We start from the raw sequence: 23,495 nt of genomic DNA, 5'->3' as shown, positions 1-23,495 counted from the left end.
TCCCATTTGAGGGCTGTGAATATATATTCAAAGATATATACAAATTCACTAAAATTCTTCCATCAACCCTGGACAAAAGAATGTGGGGTTGGGCCGGCCCCGTGGTTTAGCGGGTAAGTGCGCGCGCTCGGCTACTGGCGGCCCAGGTTCGGATCCCAGGCGCGCACCAACGCACCGCTTGTCCAGCCATGCTGAGGCCGTGTCCCACATACAGCAACTAGAAGGATGTGCAACTATGACATACAACTATCTACTGGGGCTTTGGGGGAAAAAAAGGAGGAGGATTGGCAATAGATGTTAGCTCAGAGCTGGTCTTCCTCAGCAAAAAGAGGAGGATTAGCATGGATGTTAGCTCAGGGTTGATCTTCCTCACAAAAAAAAAAAAAAGAATGTGGGGTTGGAGAATGAAGATGGTTGTCATTGCCTTATAGATATTGTCATCAATAAAAAAGTGGTGTTCAGCATATGGCATTTCCCCTACTGCGTTGTGCTTGATGCTCAGATCAGGAAGAGAAAGGATCCTAGAGAAAGCCTAGGGTGGAGAACCAACTCCCAGAAATCAGTTATGGCCCTGCTGGTTGCCAGCACTATCATACAGATGTAGGGGGCAGACGGTCAGGACAGGGATCCTTTTTAATTTGGTTTTGACCCAGGTGGATCTCAGCCCTTAGTTCAGGACTTGGGCTTTGGGAAAGAGAAGGGAGCAGAGGAAGATGCTTCAGTTGCTGCTGGGCTTGGCTCAGGCTGGATCTAAGGCTCTGCAGCAGGAAGTGAAGCACCTCGTCGCTTCATGCTGTCTTGGCCATGTGAAAAATGATGAACAACCATGGCCTTTTCTTTCTGGGCCTCTTCTCTTTGGTCTCCTCACTCTTCCTTCCAGCTCTCCTCATTCCTCTCCTCCCCTCTAAGGTAACATCCTCCCTGATTAAGAAAATGCCACCTTAACCAAGTGATCAAATTTAACATCAGCAAAAATGGGGCAAACTAACCTCACATGCCTCCAATGGGATGCACTGAGAAGGACACGATGTCACCTGTGTAGTATTCTTACCAAAAATGTTTAAACTGAATCTAATCGCAAGGAAGCAAATTGAGGTATATTTCTAAAACAATTGGCCTGCACTATTCAAAGATACCAATGTTATGGAAGAAAAAAAAAACAGCTGGGAAACTGTTCTAGTTTTAAGGAAACTAGAGACATAATTAAATGAAATGTATGATGCTTGATTGGATCCTCAGATTTTTTTTTAAGTAATAAGGATATTGTTGGGACAAGTGGGGAAATTTGAAGCAGACTATATATTAGATAATATTGTAACAATGTTAAATTTCCTGAGTACAATAATGTTTTGTGGTTATGTAGAAATGTCTCTGTTCTTGATAAATAGAGGATGAAGTATCTAGGAATAAAGTTGATGTTTATAACTGACTCTCAAATGGTTCAGCAAAAACACACATCTACATGGCAAAGGTGGGGAAATGTTAACAACCAGTGAATCTAGGTGAAAGGTATATGCACTCATTATATTATTCTTGCAACTTTAGACCTACAGAAAAGTTTTAAATTTTTAAAGATAAAAATTTGGGGAAATGCCAACTCAGAGTTTTAATGCCAGCAAGAAAATACTCCAAATGAGGAAAGTGACAATATACTGTGGTTCCCCTAAATTTTACATTTCCCATGGGCGGGGGGCGGGAGGAGAGTTGCAACAGTGAATATGTACTTAATGGGCACACTGAGTGCTGGTGCCAGTAAAGCAGGGGCCCTGAAAAATATTTATTTAGAAATAATTTGAGGGCCGGTCCCGTGGCTTAGCGGTTAAGTGTGCACGCTCCGCTGCTAGCGGCCCAGGTTCGGATCCCGGGCGCGCACCCACGCACCGCTTCTCCAGCCATGCTGAGGCCGCGTCCCACATATAGCAACTAGAAGGATGTGCAGCTATGACATACAACTATGTACTGGGGCTTTGGGGGGAAAAAATAAAGAAATAATTTGATATTTGACATTTTCCTCTAAACATCAAATTTGTCAAGCGAATTTTCAGAATTTTGGTAGACTTCTTAAATTTTTTTACAGTTGAATTGTGTGTTGAATTATTTTTCACTGCACAGGGATCGTCATAATCTTTTTAATGCTTAGGGCACCTTAATGTGTCCCCACATCTACCAAGGGAAACAGGCTGGGAGCTGGGAGGCAGGGAAACCAGGAAGGCACAAGGGGCTGCAAAATTAAAAGCCCTTTGGAATTGGGTAGCTGTTATCTGGGAGGCAAGATACGCAAAGGACCCAAGTCTGGCAGTCCAGGGATAAAGCTAGCTGGAGTGAGAATGGCAACTTTATACTGCAGTCTACCCTGGGCTATTTTACAGTTCATGCAATTTCATTGTTTATTTTCTTTTTGTTCTTCCTTAATATTAGGCAAAGTTTTTTGTTTGCTTAAAACATGGGCCGGCCTGGTGGTGTAGTGGTTAAGTTCACGCACTCCACTTTGGCATCCCAGGATTCGCAGGTTCGCTTCCCCAGTGCGGACCAATGCACGACCTATCAAGCCGTGCTGTGGTGGCCTCCCATATACAAAAATGGAGGAAGATGGGCACGGATGTTAGCTCAGGGTTAATTCCTCAGCAAAAGGAGGAGGACTGGCAACAGATGTTAGCTCAGAGCCAGTCTTCCTCACACACACACACACAAAAACAAATGTGAGCTTCTCTCAACTATGTTGGAAGAACTAGGACAAGGGGGTGATGCTCCCACTGGGGCAGAGCTCTAAGGGGAAAGGAGAGCCTTACAGAGCTGTCCCCTTGGCCAAGTATGTTTTGTAGAAAAGCTTTTGCCCCCTACCCTCCTACTCTCTTCCCTTCTCTCCTCCTGCCCTTTCCCTTCTCTGTGCTACCCCACCACTGCCTTTTTTCCTTCCTAGTTGTGGTGTAATGAACAGATCCATTTGGGCTATGAAGTCATGGAGACCTGGATTCCAGTCAATTAGAATGCGACATGGACAAACCTCAAAACATATTCTTCCTTTCAACAAATATTCATTAATGCCTACTAGGTAGCAGGCACAATTCTAGGTACCAGGGATACAGTGGTAAGCAAAGAAGACCGACAAGGCTCCTGCCCTCCTGCCACTGCATTCCAGTCCGGGGAGGCAGATAATAAATAAGCAGATGAACGAATAAGAAAATTGTATCTCATGAAAAACATATTGCAGAATCTAACTACATGCTATATGAATCCCATTATATGACATTCTGGCAAAGGTAGAACTCTGGAGACAGTAAAAAGATCAGTGGTTGCTAGGGGTTGGGGGGAGGAAGGGATGAATAGGCAGAGCACAGAGGATTTTTAGGGCATTGAAACTATTCTGTACCATACCATAATCGTGGATATATGTAACTATACATTGTCCAAACCCACAGAATATACAACACCAAGAGTGAACCCTAATGTACACTATGGACTTGGGGTGATAATGATGCGCCAAAACCAGACTCCATCAATTTTAGCAAATGTACCACTCTGGTGGCAGATGTTAATAGTGGGGGAGGCTGCGCATGTGTAGGGGCAGGGGGTATATGGGAAATCTCTGTATTTTCCATTCAATTTTGCTGTGAACTTAAAACTGCTCTAAAAAACGAAGTCTAAAAAAACAAGTGTGTTGCGGGAGATTAACATAAGTAAAGGGTGACTGGAGGGACTTTATTTTTTTTTAAGATTTTATTTATTTATTTTTCCCCCCAAAGCCCCAGTAGATAGTTGTACGTCATAGTTGCACATCCTTCTAGTTGCTATATGTAGGACGCGGCCTCAGCATGGCCAGAGAAGCAGTGCGTCGGTGCGCGCCCGGGATCCGGGCCCAGGCCGCCAGCAGCGGAGCGCGCGCACTTAACCGCTAAGCCACGGGGCCGGCCCCTGGATGGACTTACTTTAGATAGGGTGAAAAAGAAAGCTCTCTCTGAGGCTCAGTTTCCTCATCTATAAAATGGAGGTAGGAGTATTTGCCTTCATGTATATACGAAAGTGCCCTTTAAATTATCGTATATTTTCCCATGTGATAGAGTATGGATCATCATCTGTAATGTATTGGTAGGCAGCTCTGAAATAACTCCCAATGACCCCACCTTCTGGAATTTAAGTCCTTGTGTAATCCCTACCCTCTCAGTGTGGGCCGAATCTAGTGACTTGCTTATAAGGAATAAAATGCAGCAAGTGATGAAAAGTCACTTCCAAAATTAGGCTACAAAAAGACTGTGGCTTCTCTTCTCTCTCTCTCTCCCAGAAGTAAGCTGCCATGTTGTGTGTAGCCCTGTGTCCACATGACAAGTCACTGATGTATCCAGCCAACAGCCAACAACGACCTAAGGTGAGGTCTTACAGGATGCCAACTACCAGCTGCAATGTGTGGTCCTTGATTGAATACTGATTGGGACATATCAGCTGTAGAAGACATTTGGGGGCCAACTGGGGAGATTTGAATATTGACTGGGAGTAGATAAAATGAAAATTAATGAAATGGAAAGGTAGAGACCATTGACTGAAAAAAAGCAGGTTCAAAATAGCATGTTCATTATGATCTCATTTTGCTAAAACAACAACAAACAAAACCATTCATGTGTGTGTGTACATAAAAAAAGATACAGCCTACCCTATAACCCAGCAATTCTGTTTGTAGGTATATCTATCCAAGAGAAAGGAGTTCATATGTCTACCAAAAGACACACGTTCAAGAATGTTCATAGCAATTTTATTAAGTATAGACAAAATTGGAATCATTCTAAATGTTCGGCAACAGGAGAATGGATAAATAAATTATGCTATATTTTAATAATGGAATACTACAGAGCAATAAAAAAGAGCAAACTGCTGATAAATGCATCAAGGATGAATCTCAAAAATACAATGCTGTGGGAAAGAAGCCAGATGTAAAAGAGTACACACTGTAAGATCCTTTTTATTTGAAGTTCAAGAACAGGCAAATCTCATCTACGGTGGTAAGATCCTGAATAGCATTACCATGGGAGCCTGGATACTGACCATAAAGGAGCATGAGGAAAACTTCTGGGGTGAAGATAACGTCCCAGACCTTGATTTGGATGTGATTACACAGATATAGATATGTAGATATACATGCAAAAAAATCATCGAGTTGTACCTTTAATATTTGTGCACTCTATACAATTTTTATATCTCAATTTTTTAAAAAAATTTAAGAAAAAATATCCAGAAGGATTATACCCAAAGTGTTAACAGTGGTAGTTTCTGGGTGGTGGGAATACTGTGTTTTGATTTGTTTTCTTATTGCTTATCTGTATTTTCTCATTTTCTACAATAAATAAGTACTGCTTCTGTAATAATTAAAGGTTATTTTTAAACTGTATTCCAAATACTTGACAATATTATTCATGCTGCCTCAGGGGAAAGTCAAGAAATAACACTTGCTACGTTATTCCTGAAGGAGAGAGGGGTGTGGCCACGCATAATACAAAGGAATAAAGTACTAATTGCTGTGGCATCCCATGGGACGGGGGACTTTTCAGGGGAAGTCCCCAGTGCTGAGCATGCAGATGGTCAGAGTGGAAGAGAGTATCCGGCCCACGCTGTGTAATGGAAAGAACCCTGGAGGTAGAATGTGAAGATCTGGGTCTGAACCCGTTGACGGATTGCGGCCTTTGAAAAGTCATTTAACCTCAGCTGTAAGAGGCCTCCTGAGGGCTAGTCACGGATCGTGGACTAAAATCCAGGTCACAACTCTGCACAGGTTCTCTCCACCCCCTGCTGCTTCCCTGTGTATGAGATTCTTACTCCAATCATAACTACCTTTTACATAGCAATTTACATTTTATGAAACACACGTGTTCCTGGTGAATTCTCACAGAACCTTTCGTTAAGCAAGCACTGTTCGGGCTGGCCCGTGGCTTAGCGGTTAAGTGCGCGCGCTCCGCTACTGGCGGCCCTGGTTCGGATCCTGGGCGCCCACCAACGCACCACTTCTCCGGCCATGCTGAGGCCGTGTCCCACATATAGCAACTAGAAGGATGTGCAGCTATGACATACAACTATCTACTGGGCCTCTGGGGAAATAAATAAAAATAATTATTAAAAAAAAAATTTAATAAAAAAAAAAAAAGCAAGCACTGTTCTTTCCCTTTTTCAAGATAAGAAAATTCAGTTTCTGAGATAGTGACTTGCCCATGACTAGTAAGTGATCGAATTAGGACTTGCCCTCTGACTCCAAATCCTGCCTTCTTCCTACTACCCTAGATGGCCTATCTAGGACCTTGACACTTACCTGCACCAGTCCTCACCCACACCTGCTTCTGGCAGCTCTACAGTTCTTGTTGTTCCCCAGGGCGGGACAGAGGGCTCTGCACGGAGCATCCCTGAACGACCTAATGCCCTTCCTGGTGCTGACTCCAGGGCAAAGAAGGACCCAGACTCCTTCTGGCTCTGTGTTACCCTAGAGGCACATGGGAGTCCAGACCTCCAATGGCTGGGCAGTCACTCGGGTCAAGGGTCTTGCAGTCTCACTTCCCAGCCTGACTTCCCTCCAGGGTGGCTGCCAGCTCCCTCTGCCCTTCTCATCCATGATGAGGGGCTACAACTCTTCACCAGCCCTCCTCTCCAGTAGGCTTCTCTCCAAGGCCAGAGTCCATACTTCCCCAGCCCTATCCAGTTCCTGCCTCTCCCTAAGCCCCTCTCCCCAGGACCCCAAGCCTCATCCCCCTCTGAGCCGGTGAAGGAGCAGTGAGAAGCAGAGCAGAGGCAATGGTAGGCCCAAGGGGCAGCAGCTGCGAGCGGCCAGCACTATGCTCCCTTCAATAATTCATTCCCAGGGAGGCTGCAGGCACCATGCCCTCATTCTGAGCTGGAAATGGCTACCACAGCTCAGATCCTTAAAGTAAGAGTGGTGGGAGTCGGGAGTGGAGCAGAGGGCTAGTGGGAGCAAGGAGAAGGGTACTCAGCCTCCAGCCTCACCATTGGCACCTCCCATCCTCTTTGTTACAGAGGGGCTCTGGGGCTCTGATCCGGGCAGAGGTCAGGGATCCAGTGAGAAATAAAAGAGCCCAGGAACTGCAGAGACTCGGGGCGGAGAGGAAGGATCCAGACGCAGTGCCCCATCCCCACTCACTCCAGCTGTTCCTCAGGGTCAGCCTCCTCCCCCAACGCTGTGAGCCTTCTCCAGGCCACTCTTCTAAAGGAAGGATGCCCAAGTGCCCTCTGTCCCAGACTTTTGGAAGCCATGGGATGCCTCAGGTGACCCCACCCCCTCCCCCATCCCATCTCTTTTCAACCCCAGCTTCCCTGGCTAACCTCTGATGTTTAAGAGGCTTGTAAACATGTGGGAGTGGAGGAAGGACTTGAACTCTGGGCAGTGCTGTGATTCAGAGTCCTAAAGTGTTAGGGTTTGGCAGGAGAGAAGGAGAGAAGCCCCCTTCCCCAGGCCTCCCCAGGATCCCCAGGATCCTGCTGCTAATCCCCCTTCCTCCATCAGGGCAGCCCTAGAGTTCTGTTCAAGACCCAGCCTCATTCCTCACTCCAATCCATTCTGTGAATTGGAATCACCAATCACACGCAAAGGACCCAGAGGGGAAACTGAGATCTAAGACTAAAACAAACATCCATCAAGCACCTACTGTGTGCCAGGCTGAGCCAGATTCTTGGCAGCAAGGGACTGAGAGCCAAGCATCTCAGCCCTCTCACCCTCCCTCCTTCCCAAATCCACAGAGCAGTCACACTGCCTGCTCCAGAGCGGGCAAGAGTTGGGTCTTGAGGCCATAGCTGAGAGCCCAGTCTCTCCAGAGAGGCCCTGTGTGAGAAGGAAGGTGCAATCTTGCTGGGCACTGTCAGCTAGAAACTCTTCAGACATATTTATAGCAAATGCTGCGTCAGGGGACGGAGCCTCAAAGTGCCTAGAAGCATCAAATATCACCATGGGCCCAGAGGCGGAGCCCAGAAAAAGAAGACAGATTGCAGCAGGAGGGATTGAGGTTTGATGTTAGAGGAACTTCCCCAGAGTAATATCTAGTGCTGGCAATGGGGATTCCCTGTGGAAGCTACTTTCCCAGAGCTTTCTCAGAAGAGATGGGGAGACCTTTTTTGGTCTTGGTAGAATAGCTACAAAGGGATGGACACAGAGATCTTTGTTCCCTGTCCTGTGGTACACAGATTTTCAAGTGCCAAGGTCAGTAAGTACAATAGTGGTGCAGGTTATGCCCTGCTGAGGAAGCAAGTGGGGATAGAAATGCAACCCCCACCCCAACCCAGTGCAGAGCTGTGTCTGCACAAAGACTAGCCAAAAGGGCTAACAGAGGCCCTGCCAAATATCCTGAGGTCCTTACAACTCGGGGGTCTGGGAGGTCAGAGAATAGGGTGAGCTGACCCCAAGGAGAAGGGAAGAAGGCTGCCTGGGAAGCCCTGGGGGCCTGTATGCTGGTGCTGAGGACCGGAAGGGGCCAAGCTGAGACTTGGCTCCCAGGAGTGCAGCCAGGCTAGAGGCCCCTCTTAGCAAGGTGCCAGATACTGCGAGGTGAGAGCCAGAGATGGGGGACCCGCGGGAGGCAGAGTGAGGAAGAAGAGGGTGTGGGTCCTGGACAGGGCACAAAGAGGGATAATCCTGCCAGTCATCTCACTGGGAGGGGGCTGGGAGAGGACAGTTCTGGGGACCTGGGGGCTAGGCTCCCAGCTTTAGCTCTGAGGTTCCTACCTTCTCTCCAGGCAGAAGGGAGAGGGGTGTGAGGTCCAGCAGCTGGACTGGAAATGAGAAAATGTGAAAGGTGCAGAGCTGCCACTATACACCTCGGATTCCCTCTGATAGGCTCAGGGAGAAATCATTGATATTTCTATTTTAAAGTAAGGGGTGGAGAGAGGGATGGTGTTCTAGGCTGTAGGTTCTGGGAGAGTGGAGGGAGGGAAGAAGGGGGGGGGGAAGCCAGGGACAATTGCTTGCCTTGGCCAGCACCCCCCAACCCCCCTTCTCTTATGGAAACTTAAGCTGCCCCAAGGCCCAGAGGAGCTAGTCCATTAGCTGTAGTCAGCGGGGGTGCGGGGGGGGGGGGGGGGGCCTCTCTCCCTCCAGGTCTTATCACCAAATGAAAGGCAAAGCTTCTGCTCCTTCTTTACAGCCAAAAACAAAAACAAAACAAAAAACGTAAAAACCTCCATGCACATTTGAAAAACACACACACAACCTCTTTATCTCCTTTGAATTGTTGAAGCTGAGTAACTTGTGGGTAGCTGGGTAGTAGGGGATCCTTGGACCAATTGGACTGGACCACAGACAGAGGGGAGGAGGTGTCCTCCCAAAGCACTTGCCAGGTTAAGTCCAGCCTGAAGAGGAGCTGGGAATGGCGAGAAGAGAACTGACTCTCCCCTAAGTGAGCTCCTCCTGGAATGGGGGCAAGCGGAGGGTCACCTGAACAGAGAGGTTGGGAAGTTTTCCAAGATCCCCAGGGCCTGGGAGGCTTGAGGGCAAGGGTTCCGGGAACCCCCAGGGGAAGAGAGTTAAAAGAAGGGCCGAGGAAGACGGTGGAGCACCCTCGATCTGAAAGGGAAGAGTTCTAGCTGGTGCCGAGTGGAAGTTGGGGACCCGGGTCATTCAGCTTCAGGGTGTGTCTGTCTCCGCAAGGGGGTCGGCCGCCTCCTCCCCACCAGCCGCAGTCTTGAGAAGAGTCCAGCCTGGGGGTGTCGGGGGTGTGGAAGGACCAATGAGCGGCTGATCCGCTCAGAAGGGTGCAGGGAGAGAGCTGACTGGGGCTACACCCCTGCTCCCCCTTTCCCCCGCCAGAACTTGGGCTTGTCCTGTTTGACGTGCCCGCCGAAGGGGGTGGGAGGGGGTACTGACCGGAGGAGCGGTCCGGCGACTCTGTCCTCCCTGCTGCCCAGGCCCTGCGGGACGCTGCTGGGCTCAGCGCGGGCGCCCCTGGAGACCAGGATGGAGGTATGAGCGGTCTAGGGCCTCAGAGAAGCCAAGTATCTCAAAGGAGCCCCACGAGGGTGTGGAGAGTGCAGCCTAGAATCCCATACTAGAGGTCTGGAGGTGGGACCGCAGTTCCTGGAAAGAGGAGGGGGAGAAGGGTTACTCCCAGGCTTCGGAGTGAGTCTGGCTCCGAGTTGGGCCCCCTCTGCTCCGGCCAGGGCAGCGCCTCCTGCTGGCAGGGCCGGACCCCTCCCAGCCAACAGGCGGGACCCCCGGGCGGGTGCCGCCACCTGGAGGGCGTGTGCGGTCACATGGCGAGCGCGCCCAGGGGCGGGGGGGGCGCTGCAGGGGGTCGGGGAGGAGCCGCCTCGCCTCGCCCTTCGCCTTCGCGGGCTGAGTCCCGCGGCGCCAGAACCCAGGAGAGAGGAGTAACGGTCGAGACCCAGGCGCGGGGGGCATCCCGGCTGGGCTGTCTCCAACTGGATCCCGCAGGAGCCATAGGGTCTGGGCCTGGGACGGGTGGGTGGACGTGTCTTCCCCGGAACCCAGAGGGGGCGCCTTGGCGCTGGGGCTAGCGAGCCGTACGCGAGCATTCTTCCTTTTCGATCCTTTCCTCTGCTGGGACCGCAGCGCCTTCTTCCTCGGGCGCGGGAGGCTGGGCGCCGGGGGCACAGAGCAGGGGCCGGGAGGGAGTAGAACCTTCCGCCCAGAGCCCCGGAGTCGCGGCAGCCCTTGAGCTACTGCTGCCCTTCTGTCTGCGGCGATGGGCGCTCCAGAGTCCCTACCTTTTCTGGGGAAGGGGTTGAGGAAGAAGGAGGGAAGAGGGAGGGAAGAAACGGAGAAGGGAGGCGATATATGAGGATGGAAGGACAGTGGGAGGCAGTCAGACAAACAGAGAATAGGGACCGTAGAGAGGAGGATGAGACGGAAATGGAGAGAGCAGGACTGAAAGGCGACGGGAGAGGGAGAGTGACAGAGGCGGAGAGAAAGGAAGGGAGAGGGAGGGAGGGAAGGAGGGAGGAGGGAGGAGGAGGGAACCCGGAGAGAGGGAAGGGAGCAGGCGGCGGAGCCGGGAGGGCGCGGGGCGAGGCCAGGCGTGCAGGCGGGAGCCAGTGTGCAGAGCGGCGGCCGCGTCCTGCTCCCGCCTCGGAGCCCCAGGCCCGGGGGAGGGGGAGACGCCGCTAGCCCGGTCTATGTCTTTTTCTGACTCCAGTGCAACCTTCCTGCTGAATGAGGTAAACGCGGGGGACCCCTCCCCAGTGGGTGGGAGGAGAGCCCCACTCCAAGCTAGGAAGAGGGCCCGCATTTGGGGAAAACTGCAGTGATTGGGAGGGAGGGAGACCAGAGGTGAGGCTACGGGTGGAAGAGGCGGTAAGAAAGAAAGGAGCGGCCAGAGCTGGCAGCTGCTAAGCCCTGGGACTGGGATGGGAGGGGAGCCAGAACAGGGGCTAGAAAAGAGGCCAGAGAGGAGGGGTCTGCCAAGCTCCACCGCTGTCCCTCCTTGGGTGCCCCAGGGGCAGCCTAGCAGCTGGAATACTAAGGGCTTTGGCTTGGTCCAGATCTTAAAGACTCCTAGGGAGGAAGACTTCCCAGAGGTCCTAACTCCTTCCTCAGTTTCCCGACTCAATGCTCAGGGATTAGGATCTGCCCAGCTTCCTGGTGCACTTATAGGAGAAGCTAGAATGTATTCTAGAGGCCCTCAAGAACTCCAACTCCCAAACCTGGTTATTCCGGCTTTCCCCACTATGTCCTGCTTCCATGCCTCAGGTACCTGCCAGCTGCCCGTCTAACAGCTCTCTCCTAGAAAGAGGAGGGCAGGAGGAATCCTCTCCTCAAATCCTTTTTTTCATCCTCAGCTCTCTCCCGTTATGCTCAGCCATGGAAAAGAAAAGGGACTGGGGGCCATATGGATACTGAGAGGCACCCGTCTTGTTACAGGACGGGAAGTCACTAGGTTGGCATGAGAACTGGAGCAGGCAGCTGTGGGTGAGGTGAGAAATGGCAGGCTGCAACTCAGAGATGAGGGAGGGAGGAAGGGAGAGAGGCTCTGAAGCTCCTGAAAGACCCAGGGGATGGGACCGGGTATGAGGAACTTGAACCCATCTCCTGGGGGTGGTTGGCATGGCAACTCATACTTCTTGAGCAGACTTGAGACAATTAGACACCATTGTCCCAGATGGGGATGAAGACAACAAGGTCTATGAGGAAACAGTAAGGCTAATGGCAGATCCACTGTTACCTACAGTCCCCAGGAGCCCCTGGCGATGGGGAGAGTCCCAAAAGGAGAGGCCAGGAGAGTAGATTCAGGGATGGGGAGAGAAGCAGATGCCTGAGCAGCTCCCAAGAGAGAGCACCTTGAGGGTCTTATTCTTTCAAATCCCATGCCTCCTTTCTGCCCCTCTGGAAGGACAGAAGGAATTGAAGAGGCAGAGAATAAAAGGAATACTGAGGAACTGGGAGAGGGCACAAAAGTAAGAAAACAGAGTGTCTGGGAACTTCCAGTACAGAAGAATCCAACATATAGCCAACCCCCAAATGGTGCTGGACCCAGGAGAGGGAAGTGTGAAAGGGGACTGCCTCCTTCAGTAGTGATTGATTGGCCCCCTTCAGCCACAGGGGCTCCAACAAAGTTGCTGGCCAGATCCAGCAGGAGGAAGATGTTGGGCAGGGCTGGACTGCACCACTCACAGGGGTAGACAGACTAAAGACAGAGGAAAGATAGTCTTAAGATGAGTCCCTTCTCTCTTTTTCTTGCTGAGGGGACATGAACAGTGACATGAGTGGGAAGCCAGTTGGTTTGGGTGGTCCTCCTCTCTCTCCCATGCACAGTGCTTCCTACCATAGATCTCATCAAGCTGCATGAGAGTTCTGGTTTTGATTCCCCTGTAGCCTGCGGAAGGTAAAGGGATGAGCAGACTCCTGATTCACCCTCCTGGGTGTGAGAAACTGGGAATGGAGCAGGACTAAGCTCCGAAGCTCTCCCAGTGTAACCTTCTGTCTCTCTCACATCTTCCTCGGGATGGGAGGTGGGGGAGGCAGGTAGGCAATCAAAATTCAAAGGAATAATTTTGCTCAGGAGATGGAAAAAAGGAGCGAGCTCAAATGAGTGGATCTTTGGGTAAGTCTGCTCAAGATAAGGGCTGCTGCTCTGTCTCTAACCTCAAATCTCAGCGCTCCTTTGAAGGACTGACTGGTGCAGAGCGGTACATGTGGCTCCAACCAAGATAGGGGTAGACCACCTCATCCCCATCCTTTCGCTAAGGAGGGAATCTGGCCTTACACGAGTGACTCTGGGGAGACTTGCCCCTCCCCCTCCCAACCCCAGTGTGGCCAGGATCCCACCTTCTGTCCCACCACAACAATCCCCCTCCCTCGACTCTCTGGTTTCTTTCCCCCTCCCTTTAGGCTCACCTAAAACAGCCCCTCCCTGCCCCAGTTCCCACGGATGCCTTGGCAACGCCTGGCACAGTCCTTGGCAAGGAAGTGAGGACGGGAACCCCCATCCTGGCCAGACTAGGATGAAATCTGCCCGCGCAACAGGTGTGGGGCGGCCAGACTCAAAACCTCCCCCTTTGCACGGGTTGAGCGACAGGGACTGTTGCTGCAGGGTCCCAGGACCGAGGGGGCCCAGCATCTGGTGGAGCAAGCACTACTTTCATGGCATTAGTCTGGGGTCGCCAAACCCATTACTCCCCAGTACCACTGCCGGGGTTGCTTTTGGAGTCTCCGGGACCGCCAGGGCCCAGGCACGCCGCCCTCGCACCTGGGGCCCCTCCCCCGTCAGCCACCCGTCCCCCGCCTCCGCGCCTCCTCCTCCGTCTCCTCCAGTCTCACCATTTTCCTGTCTCCTCTCTTCTTCCCTCTGCCTCCATCCCTCCTTTCTCTCCTGCCTACCGGTAACCTGCGCCCTGTCCTTTCTCTCCTCTGGTCCGTCTCCCCCCAAGTCTGGCACGCCCCCTGCCCTGCCCTCCCCCGCTCCAGCCCTTTGTTTCCCGGCGGAGTATTTCCTGGGTTGCTGAGCGTCTCTGTCTCCGCATCTCTCCTCGCCCCGCCTCCTCCAAGCCTGGATCCGCCCCGCCCGCAGTCTCTCCTCCCCTTCCTCCCCGCCGCCCCTCAGCCCCATAGGTGCTTGGGGACCCACCTTCTACCCAGCTCTGGCCAGCTCCCCTCTCCCGGCCGGGTCGCGGGCTCCCCGGGTGGCCGGCGCCCCCCGCCGCCACCCTCGCCTGCTCCCGGGGAGGGGGGTCAGGTGGGCGGGCACTATTGTTGTAGGAGCCGGCGCCAGATTCCTCAGCCGCGCTCGGGGTGGGACCGGCAGGGTTTAGGGGGGTGGGGTGGGGGGAACGGTGATTTGAGCTTGGAGCAGCTGGTCTTCGCGGCTCGCTCCCTCCTTCGCGCTCTCTCGCTCTCCGCCGCCTCCCGCAGGGCTGCGGGGCTCGGTGGCATCTCTCGGGCGCGGCCCGCTGTTCTCGCCCCTGCCTCCGGGCCGCTCCCGCCCCCGGCGCCGCTCGCTTCCCCCCACCCGGACTCCCCCATGTATGACGACTCCTACGTGCCCGGGTTTGAGGACTCGGAGGCGGTGAGTGCCCACGGTGAGGGTGGGGGTGGGGTGACACCTCCTCTCCCTTGGACCCTTCCCCCAGTTCAGGACTTTGAAAAACGCCTCAGTGGCGGGGCAGAGCGTGTAGGGGGGCGCTCCAGGAAAGTGGGGAGATGGATTTTCATGCCAAGGGCTCCCCAGTGCCCCAGTCCTAGACCAAGGGTCATCGGGTGTGTGCAAGGAGGGGGGCAGCGTGGGGGAAAGGCTCAAGCAGGTGGCTCCAAGCCCGGGACAGAGGGTAGAGGGAGGAAGGGCTGGAGGGTTAGGGCACCGAGGCTTTAAAGCGGGCACACACAACATCTGGAGTTCCCAAGAGAGGATTTATGGGGTCTCAAACAGCTACAGGAGAAGCCGGGGCTCTTGGGGACCGGGACAATCCTGACCTCCTGTGCCTCAAGTAAAGGACAAATTTAGGGAGCCTGGGAGAGCATCAGAGAGTCAGGTACCAGCCTCTTCAGACAGAAGGATCATAAAACTTGAAGACCTCCATTATTCTCTCCCTCAGTCCATCCTTCAGCCTTGCCTTATCTGGTCACCCTGCCTCTAGCCCAGCTTCTCTCCCAGGCTGGAAACTGGGTACCCAGCACATGGGTGGGCCAGCTGACTGGGCCCCATCCATTCCACGACTCCTGCTGAGGCGGCATCCTCAGAGCAGCGGGCATCCTGAGCTCCTGCTCAGCATGAAGGGCCTGGATGTGAGGCCAGAGGAGCTGAGGGCCTGGGGATGGTGAGGAAGCTCTTTGCTCAGAGAACCAGGCAACCGATAAATATTTAATTCTCCTCTTTGCTTTTATCTCCTGACCCACTGAGACAAATCAGCTCATTAGGCAGTGATTCCCGGAGCTCAGAGAGCAGGGTGAGTGCCTGGAAAGAGAGGGCAAGGATGGGGAGCAGCTTCTTAATCGCTCCTCTGAAACATCTTGCAAGAAGGCCTCCTTAGGAGAGGACAACTAGATGGCTTGGAAGGGGTCCCTAATAGGTGCGGAGGGCAGAGCACTCCAGGGTCGAAAGAGGAGTGTTTGAGTCTTCTCCCATCTCTTGCTGCCCAGGATAGATGAGTTCTAGGGCTCAGAATAGGCAGCTATCAGTCCTTTTCTGGCGCTGGGCTCCTGCTGGGCCCAATTTCCCATTGGGCCTCTGGGGCTAATTACAATGCAGCGAGAGCAGATAATTTTCAAGGCTCTGGTGGACACCTCTTTCTGATGGTTGAAGGGACAGCTGGCATGGCCCAGGGTGCCAGGGTGAGCTTGAGAATGAACCTTTCTGTGGGGCTGGAGGGCCCTAGAAGGTTCTTCCTATCTCTGGTGAGAAGGCAAGGGCTATTGCAAGGTAAAGACTGACATGTGGATGGTGTGGGGGTCAGCCTGCTAACCCCTCGCTCATTCCCCACCCCTCTCTGGCTCCTGGATCACCCTCCCCCACTTCTCTTTCTCTTGCCTGGCTCTTTGCTCTCTCTGAGGCCCCCTCTGAAGCAGTAGGAGGGAGATCAGGCTCTAAATAAATCCACCGGCTCATCTCCCTCCTCTCCTTCCCCCGTGCCAGGCAAGAGTGGAGCTGCAGCCTGCCCACACACTCACCAGGCAAGGGGGGCACCACCAGGGCACTGTGCCAACTCCTGGCAGCTCCAAAGTACTGGGCCTCTGGCTGTTTTGGCATAACAGAGGGTAAGGATGGGCAAGACCCCAGAGTGTGCTTGGCAGGGCAGCCCTGGCCTCCCCGAGTGATACCAGCGCATGAGAGATAGGTGAGTTCTGACGACTTGGGAATAATGCAGAGGGGGGTCCATTCTGAGCACGACTCATTAAACATTTAGGGAGAGATCCTGTCATTCCCATCCTATGGTGAGAAGCCAGGTAACCCAGGTGTCCCAGGCAGGGACATTAAGATTACTAAATTAGGCTGAGAGCCTGGAGATCAGAGAGTAAGGTCAGACTCCTCTCTCCGCCCAGGTCTAGGCATCTAGGAGGCATCTAATGTATACTTATCAAAGTGAGGGTCATCCTGCCTCGCCTCCTGCCCGCCGCCTGTGGCCCCTATGCACTTCAGACAGCCGTCTCCCACAGAGGTATCTCCTGTGTCTAAGGCCCCTGGAAGGAGGTCCCCCACTATACTGACAGTGCAAAGGTTCTTCCTGGGGCTTAGTTGCTCTTTATCCTGCTGCCAAGCCAGCCTGATTTTGTTCTCCAGCAGGCAGACCCTACATTAAAATGGAAGACTTTTCCCCCTTGTGCTATCTTCATGCCTTTGGGCTACCAGACATTGTCTTTAGCTTAGGCTGTAGGGCCTGGGCTGACATCATGCTGACGAGCCCTCTTGGCCAAGGTGGAGCTAGGGCAGAGGGCATGGCGGACACCAGGTGTGTGTGTTTGTCTTCCCCACTGAGAGTCTGGCCTCTGCTGCCTTCTGTAGGTGGTCATGCACAGTGGGCTTGAAGGAATGTTCCTCAGCCTGAGAACATTGTAAAACCCCTTCCCTACACACACACACACACACACACACACACACATTCCCACATGGACTCCTTATCTAGGCTCCTACCTTATCTCTGCCACCTGAACCTCAGAATTGATGGAAGTACCACTTCAGGCCTCTGATCATAAAGAGGGGAAACTGAGGCAGAAAACAAAAGATTCCGTTTTCCCCAGACATCCTGATTTCTATCCTCCTGTCCTAAGCTCCAGCTTCCCTTGCTCATTTGTGCGTCTCCCTCAAGGCCTTGAAGGTGGGCTCTGCAACCCTCCAAATGCATCCTCATTGCCCAAAGACCCTTCCTGTGGGCAGAGACTCTCCTGGCTCAAGTTACCAAAACCCCTCCCTATATCCCCAGGCTCCTGCTCCTTGGCTGAGTTGCCTGGCACAAACATGGCCTTGCTCCAGGGCTGGTACCCCCTTGGGGAAGGGGTGGGGAGATGTAGGCCAGGTGGTAGGCATGGCCCAGCCTCACTGGGGCCCAGGGAGATAGCTTTGTGTTGCCTTCTCAGTCTGTGTGTTGTTTGCTGCCCACACCTGGCCAGTTGACCCAGCAGGTGTGAGAGGAAAGTAGGGGGTGGGGAGAGTAAAGAGGAAGTGACTTCCAGGAGTTGGCAGCTCTGTGTCCTCCTCTTCACCTTGGAAGGGTAGGGACTGGGGGAGATGAGCTCTAAGGGGGTGGATGGCTATATCCCGACACTCAGGACCAGTGCCATGCCAACCAGCATCTCTTTTCCCTGTTGGCTGTACTCCTGCCAGGGATTTTAAAGGGAAAATGTCCAGGCTGCTTTGCAGACTGATAGGAACAAGAGGGCTGGGTCTCCTGGATTCAGAGTCATCTCCAATATATCATCTTCAATGCATCTCCCTTCGCTCTGCCTTGGAGGACATGGTAGAGGGAAGAAAAGGGAGGAAGGAGGGAAGTCAAGGCTCTCTTCAAAGCTGCAGTATTAATAGGCCTGGGGGAAGGGGCCTAGATCTTAGCACATATTGATTGGGCCGGCTTTCCTGTAGCCCCAGAGGCACGGGGGCCCTTCTCAGAGAGATAGGAGGGACCATTGGGGCCTAGCCACCCCCATGGACATGGAGAGGCTGGGGCTGGTGGAGGCATTGCTGTAGGGTTCAGAAGGTGCCTCTGTAGTGCCCTTCACACCTCAGCCCAGGGGTCACAGCCTCTCCCCCTTGCCAGGGTTCAGCTGACTCCTATACCAGCCGCCCATCTCTGGACTCAGACGTCTCCCTGGAGGAGGACCGGGAGAGTGCCCGGCGCGAGGTGGAGAGCCAGGCTCAGCAGCAGCTTGAAAGGGCCAAGGTACCATCTTGTGGGCTTACAGTAGGACAGGACAGGCGGGGTGGAAGCTTGTGCTCTGTCCTAAGTCCCGAGGGTCAATGGGCAGGATGTACGGGAGTGTGAAAGAGTGTGTGTGTGATGGGTGGAAGGATGGGGCGCTGAAACTGGAAGGGGTGCTCTGAGGCTCCCCTCATTTGCACCAATGGCCAAACTCTCCAGCACAAACCCGTGGCATTTGCTGTGAGGACCAATGTCAGCTACTGTGGTGTACTGGACGAGGAGTGCCCAGTCCAGGGCTCTGGAGTCAACTTTGAGGCCAAAGATTTTCTGCACATTAAAGAGGTGACCAGCCCCTCCCACCAAATAGAAGCCACTTAATTTCCCTGCTCTTGCCCCAGCTCCCATGCCTCTTACTTCAGTCCTCATTTATAAACAAGTCCCCAAACTCCTAAACTCTTATCCTTAACACACACCTGTACACCCCTCATATCCAAGACCCAAGCCCCAGGGTCTCCATCCTTCTGAGACCTGGCTTGGGCCTCAGTCTCCATGTCTGTAAAGTGCGCAGTTAGATTAGCTGCCTCTTAGGTCCCTTGTGACAGCTGTGATGCCTCACGCTGAAATCTTCGGTGGCTTCACCCTGGCTGCCCTTCTCTCTGGCACCTTCTTCTGCCCCCCTCCCCTTGCCTTGCCTTCCTCTACCAGCTCTCTGAAGGCCTTCCTGGCTCCTTCAAGTTGAAGAGCCAGGATTGAGGGCTGGACCGCCTCCTCTCACCGCCCCTTCCTGCTCCACCCACCCCCAGAAGTACAGCAACGACTGGTGGATCGGGAGGCTAGTGAAAGAGGGCGGGGACATCGCCTTCATCCCCAGCCCCCAGCGCCTGGAGAGTATCCGGCTCAAGCAGGAGCAGAAGGCCAGGTGAGAGCAGGGCTGTGACTCAATAAACACACACCCCAAATGTGTGCACTTTACCCACAGTCCACGTCACCACACATGCATGCATATCCCCCCTACAGATACACAAAGTCATAACCAGCTGTACACATTTACACAAATATACACGCATACACGTACAAATGCACCTATGTCACACGTACAAATGCACCTATGTCACACGCACATCTCCCTCACTAGCTACAATATAAGGAAACGTATAGTTATTAAATTATGTATAGAACGTACACACAAAAAGACGCTTACTGACATTCTCTTTCTGCTCTCAGGAGATCCGGGAACCCCTCCAGCCTGAGTGACATTGGCAACCGACGCTCCCCTCCTCCATCTCTAGGTAGCCTCCCCACCACCACCAGCAGCCTTGGGTGGGTGGGTAACTAAGATACAGGGGGAGGGAGATTCTCCCCAGGTGAACTGTGAGGGAAGGGGTTGGTGGAGGGATCCAAAGAGCTGGGAGAAGCCCAGTGTTTCCCATGGGGAAGGGAACACCATGCCCCCAGGGCCTTTTCCCCCTTCACCAACTTTAATCTTTTATTTCCTTTTCCAAAAAGCCAAGCAGAAGCAAAAGCAGGTGAGTCAAGGAAGGGACCTGGACTGGGGGGCTCACGCCTTATGGCTGTGGGGACAGGTTTCTGGGCAGTCATTGTTGGAGGGGCAGAAGAACACAGAGGGGAGGGAGCCCAGGACTTCTGAATCTGCCCACATCAGTCAGGCAGAGGGCAGGCCACAGGGCCATGACTTTGCCTAACCTCAGGTCAATTCTGCAGGCAGAACATGTTCCCCCATATGATGTGGTGCCCTCCATGCGGCCTGTGGTACTGGTGGGACCCTCTCTGAAAGGTTATGAGGTGAGAGGAGGTCCCTGACCCCAAAGAGTCACTTCTACCAAGCCTGCCATGGGAAGGCCCCAGTGACAGTGGGATGGGGTGTTTTCCCCTCCAAGGTCTGTATGTGGAGGCAGTGGGCTCCAGGGCCATGCCTGGGGGGCCATGCCACTCTCCACAAGGGCCCTCAGTCAGTTCCATGCCTTTCCCCCCACCCCTCTCACCCAGGTCACAGACATGATGCAAAAGGCTCTCTTCGACTTCCTCAAACATAGGTTTGATGGCAGGTAAGCTGCCCTCGCCTGGGGTGGCATGAGAACCAGGGAGATCATTGCCGCCTTCCAGATGCCTGTAGCAAGTCAGTAGGACCTGGGTAAGGAGGGGCCTAGGGCTTGAAATTTAGAGGTGAGCTGTGATTCTCCACCCACACCCCAGGATCTCCATCACCCGAGTCACAGCTGACCTCTCACTGGCAAAGCGATCTGTGCTCAACAATCCTGGCAAGAGGACTATCATTGAGCGTTCCTCCGCCCGCTCCAGCATTGGTGAGAAGTCCCCATCCTGCCCTCTGCCCCCTCCAGCAGAGAGCCTTCCTCCTTTCTGTTCCCCACAACTTGCATTCCTGCGCATCTCCTTCTCTACCTGCCCCAGGATTGGCAAGAACCCACGCCAGTCTCCTCAATTCCCTGTTCTCTGCCTGCCCGGGCCTTGATGAACACTGTCTCCTTCCAATTCCTTCCCGTCCCCTATTTGGGAGCCCCCAAAGCCCTGTTGGAGTATAAATGGGCGGAGCCACTGGTGAGCATTGTTGCTCGCTGGCTCCCTCCACAGCTGAAGTACAGAGTGAGATCGAGCGCATATTCGAGCTGGCCAAGTCCCTGCAGCTAGTAGTGTTGGATGCTGACACCATCAACCACCCAGCACAGCTGGCCAAGACCTCACTGGCCCCCATCATCGTCTTTGTCAAAGTATCTTCACCAAAGGTAAGTGGGCAGTGGTGACGGAGGCCGGCAGGGCTGCCTCCTAGAATGCAGCACCAGTCAGCTTGGTCCATGCCCAAGGGCTCCTGAGTTCCCTTTTCCTGCTGCCCCTTAACACCCTTCTGAGTCATCCTTGCCTGCTACTGATGCTGTATCACAAGTGGGGGACGTACCGAGTTCTTTCTGGGCCCAGCTCTGCCCTTCCCCTCAGGTACTCCAGCGTCTCATCCGCTCCCGGGGGAAGTCACAGATGAAGCACCTGACAGTACAGATGATGGCATATGATAAGCTGGTTCAGTGCCCACCGGTGAGTGCCTGGGGCAGCTACTCCTGTGCCCACTCTTGCTTTTCCAAGGCTGGGGGAGTGATGGAGTTGGGTGGGGGGGCTGCTGCTGAGAGGAAGCCAACATTCCCCCTTTCTCTTCACACCCCAGGAATCATTTGATGTGATTCTGGATGAGAACCAGCTAGAGGATGCCTGTGAGCACCTGGCTGAGTACCTGGAGGTTTACTGGCGGGCCACCCACCACCCAGCCCCCGGCCCTGGACTTCTGGGCCCTCCTAGTGCCATCCCCGGACTTCAGGTAATCATTTCCAGTGGGCACAGATGCTCAGGTTGAGCCAGCCAAAGCACTGCTCCCTCCCCACACAGAGGATCGACCTTGGCCTCCAGTTCGAAGGCCAAAGGATTGGAGAACTCAATCCTTAGATTGGTAAAAGAGATCATTTTTCTAGGGCTCAAAACAAACACACTCTCTAAACCTTTCTCCTTGTCTGTCTGGAAGGCAGAGCCTGAATTTTGCGGGAGTTGAAAGCTCCAGTTTTCCATGTCTGAGGTGGAAGAATGTTCCAGTATGCTTCCCTTCCTTGCACTAGTACTTCCTACCCAGGAACTGAGAGTGGAGCGGGGAGAATCCCCCACCTACTAGAGGTGGGAGGGAGGCCAAGGCGAGGTCTGCACTGCGTCACTTAGAGCTGTTGTGTTGCCCACAGAACCAGCAGCTGCTGGGGGAGCGTGGTGAGGAGCACTCACCGCTCGAGCGGGACAGCTTGATGCCCTCAGATGAGGCCAGCGAGAGCTCCCGCCAAGCCTGGACAGGATCTTCACAGCGTAGCTCCCGCCACCTGGAGGAGGACTATGCAGACGCCTACCAGGACCTGTACCAGCCTCACCGCCAACACACCTCGGGGCTGCCTAGTGCTAATGGGCATGACCCCCAAGACCGGCTCCTAGCCCAGGACTCGGAGCACAACCACAATGACCGGAACTGGCAGCGCAACCGGCCCTGGCCCAAGGATAGCTACTGACAGCCCCCTGCTGCCCTACCCTGGCAGGCACAGGCACAGCTGGCTGGGGCGCCCACTCCAGGCAGGTTGGAGTTAGACTGGCATTAGGCTGGCACTAGGCTCAGCCCCCACAACCCCCTGCCCAGCCCCAGCTCCAAGGCTGCCTGTGGTCCCAAGGTTCTGGGAGAAGCAGGGGGCCCCCTCACCTCCTGGGCACAGTGACCCCCCTAGGATCCCATTCCAGGTACTAGCTGTGTGTGCTGCACCCCTGGCACCTTCCTCTCCTGCACAAGAAGCTGCCCCACTGGGCAGTGCCCTCAGGCCAGGATCCCCTTAGCAGGGGCCTTCCCACCAGACTCAGGGAAGGGATGCCCCCTCAAAGTGACAAGAGGGTGGGAGTGTGGGCAGCATGGCATGAGGAAGAAACAAGGTCCCTGAGCAGGCACTAGTCCTAACAGTCAAGGGACTCAGGGGTTGTGCTTTGGGGTCCGAGGGCCTCCATTCACCTCACTGCCACACATTAGAAATGAGACAATCAAAGCCCGACAGGGTGGCACTCCCATCCATCAGCTGGGGCAGGGCATGCACACACAAGGCTCTGGAGCAGCAGGCAGGCTAGGCTGTGGCCAGAGGCCTCACAGCTGAAGCTCTTGAAGGGAAGGGCTCTCCTCACCCTGCCAGGAAGCTTCTTAACATCTGACAGGATCAGGGACCAGGACCATGGTCAAACGCAATGGCGGACGGGAGCCAACCTGGATTGGGGGTTTGGAAAGGGAGGGCGTGTGTAGCAGAGGATGTATGGAACAGCTTTGGGGGCTTCCTTGTCCCCCTCATTCTTTGCTCTTGCATCCTGTCATTTCTCTTCTTGGCCCTCATGTCTCCTGGGGAGTATGGACCCCAGACTTTATTTCCTGATTCATAGCTGCTGCTTGTTAAGTTAGGGTTAGATGGGGACAGATAGGATGCAGTGACAGCCCCCAGAGGCCCTGTCTACCCAGCTACCCTTGCCTTATGGCTTTAGTGTGTGACCTACAGAGCATGCTCCACAAGACCCTGCCCCACGTCACTGTCATCACTAATAAACACCATGCACAGTCCCTCAGGCTCCTGTTCTATGTCTGCTGGCTCAGGTGGCTGAGTTCCTCACTGCGTGGCCCAAGTCTGGAGGAGGTG

The 23,495-nt window shown here is 53.7% G+C and overlaps 1 protein-coding gene across 3 annotated transcripts; it reads left to right on the top strand.

The window, feature by feature from the left end:
- Positions 1 to 9,916: 9,916 nt before the first annotated feature.
- Positions 9,917 to 23,419, top strand: CACNB3 (calcium voltage-gated channel auxiliary subunit beta 3). Of its 3 annotated transcripts, none has more exons than XM_087442474.1 (13): positions 9,917 to 9,937; positions 18,175 to 18,297; positions 18,496 to 18,618; positions 19,080 to 19,195; positions 19,501 to 19,565; positions 19,783 to 19,802; positions 19,999 to 20,079; positions 20,284 to 20,342; positions 20,491 to 20,600; positions 20,887 to 21,038; positions 21,247 to 21,342; positions 21,470 to 21,619; positions 22,029 to 23,419. In XM_087442474.1, exons 1-13 carry the CDS (start codon positions 9,932 to 9,934, stop codon positions 22,341 to 22,343), a joined length of 1,416 nt encoding a protein of 471 aa, XP_087298600.1. In that variant the 5' UTR covers positions 9,917 to 9,931; the 3' UTR covers positions 22,344 to 23,419. The 3 variants fall into 3 exon arrangements, with proteins under 3 accessions (XP_087298600.1, XP_004429015.1, XP_004429014.1); XM_004428958.3 differs by lacking the exon at positions 9,917 to 9,937 and adding an exon at positions 10,998 to 11,151; XM_004428957.3 differs by lacking the exon at positions 9,917 to 9,937 and adding an exon at positions 14,275 to 14,495.
- Positions 23,420 to 23,495: the final 76 nt, after the last annotated feature.

Source organism: Ceratotherium simum, chromosome 17 (genome assembly GCF_057802395.1).
Source record: "Ceratotherium simum simum isolate JZ-2026a chromosome 17, ASM5780239v1, whole genome shotgun sequence".
NCBI classification, from domain to species: domain Eukaryota; kingdom Metazoa; phylum Chordata; class Mammalia; order Perissodactyla; family Rhinocerotidae; genus Ceratotherium; species Ceratotherium simum.
The sequence above is the reverse complement of the archived record's forward strand: the minus strand, read 5'-3'. Positions and strand labels throughout refer to the sequence as shown.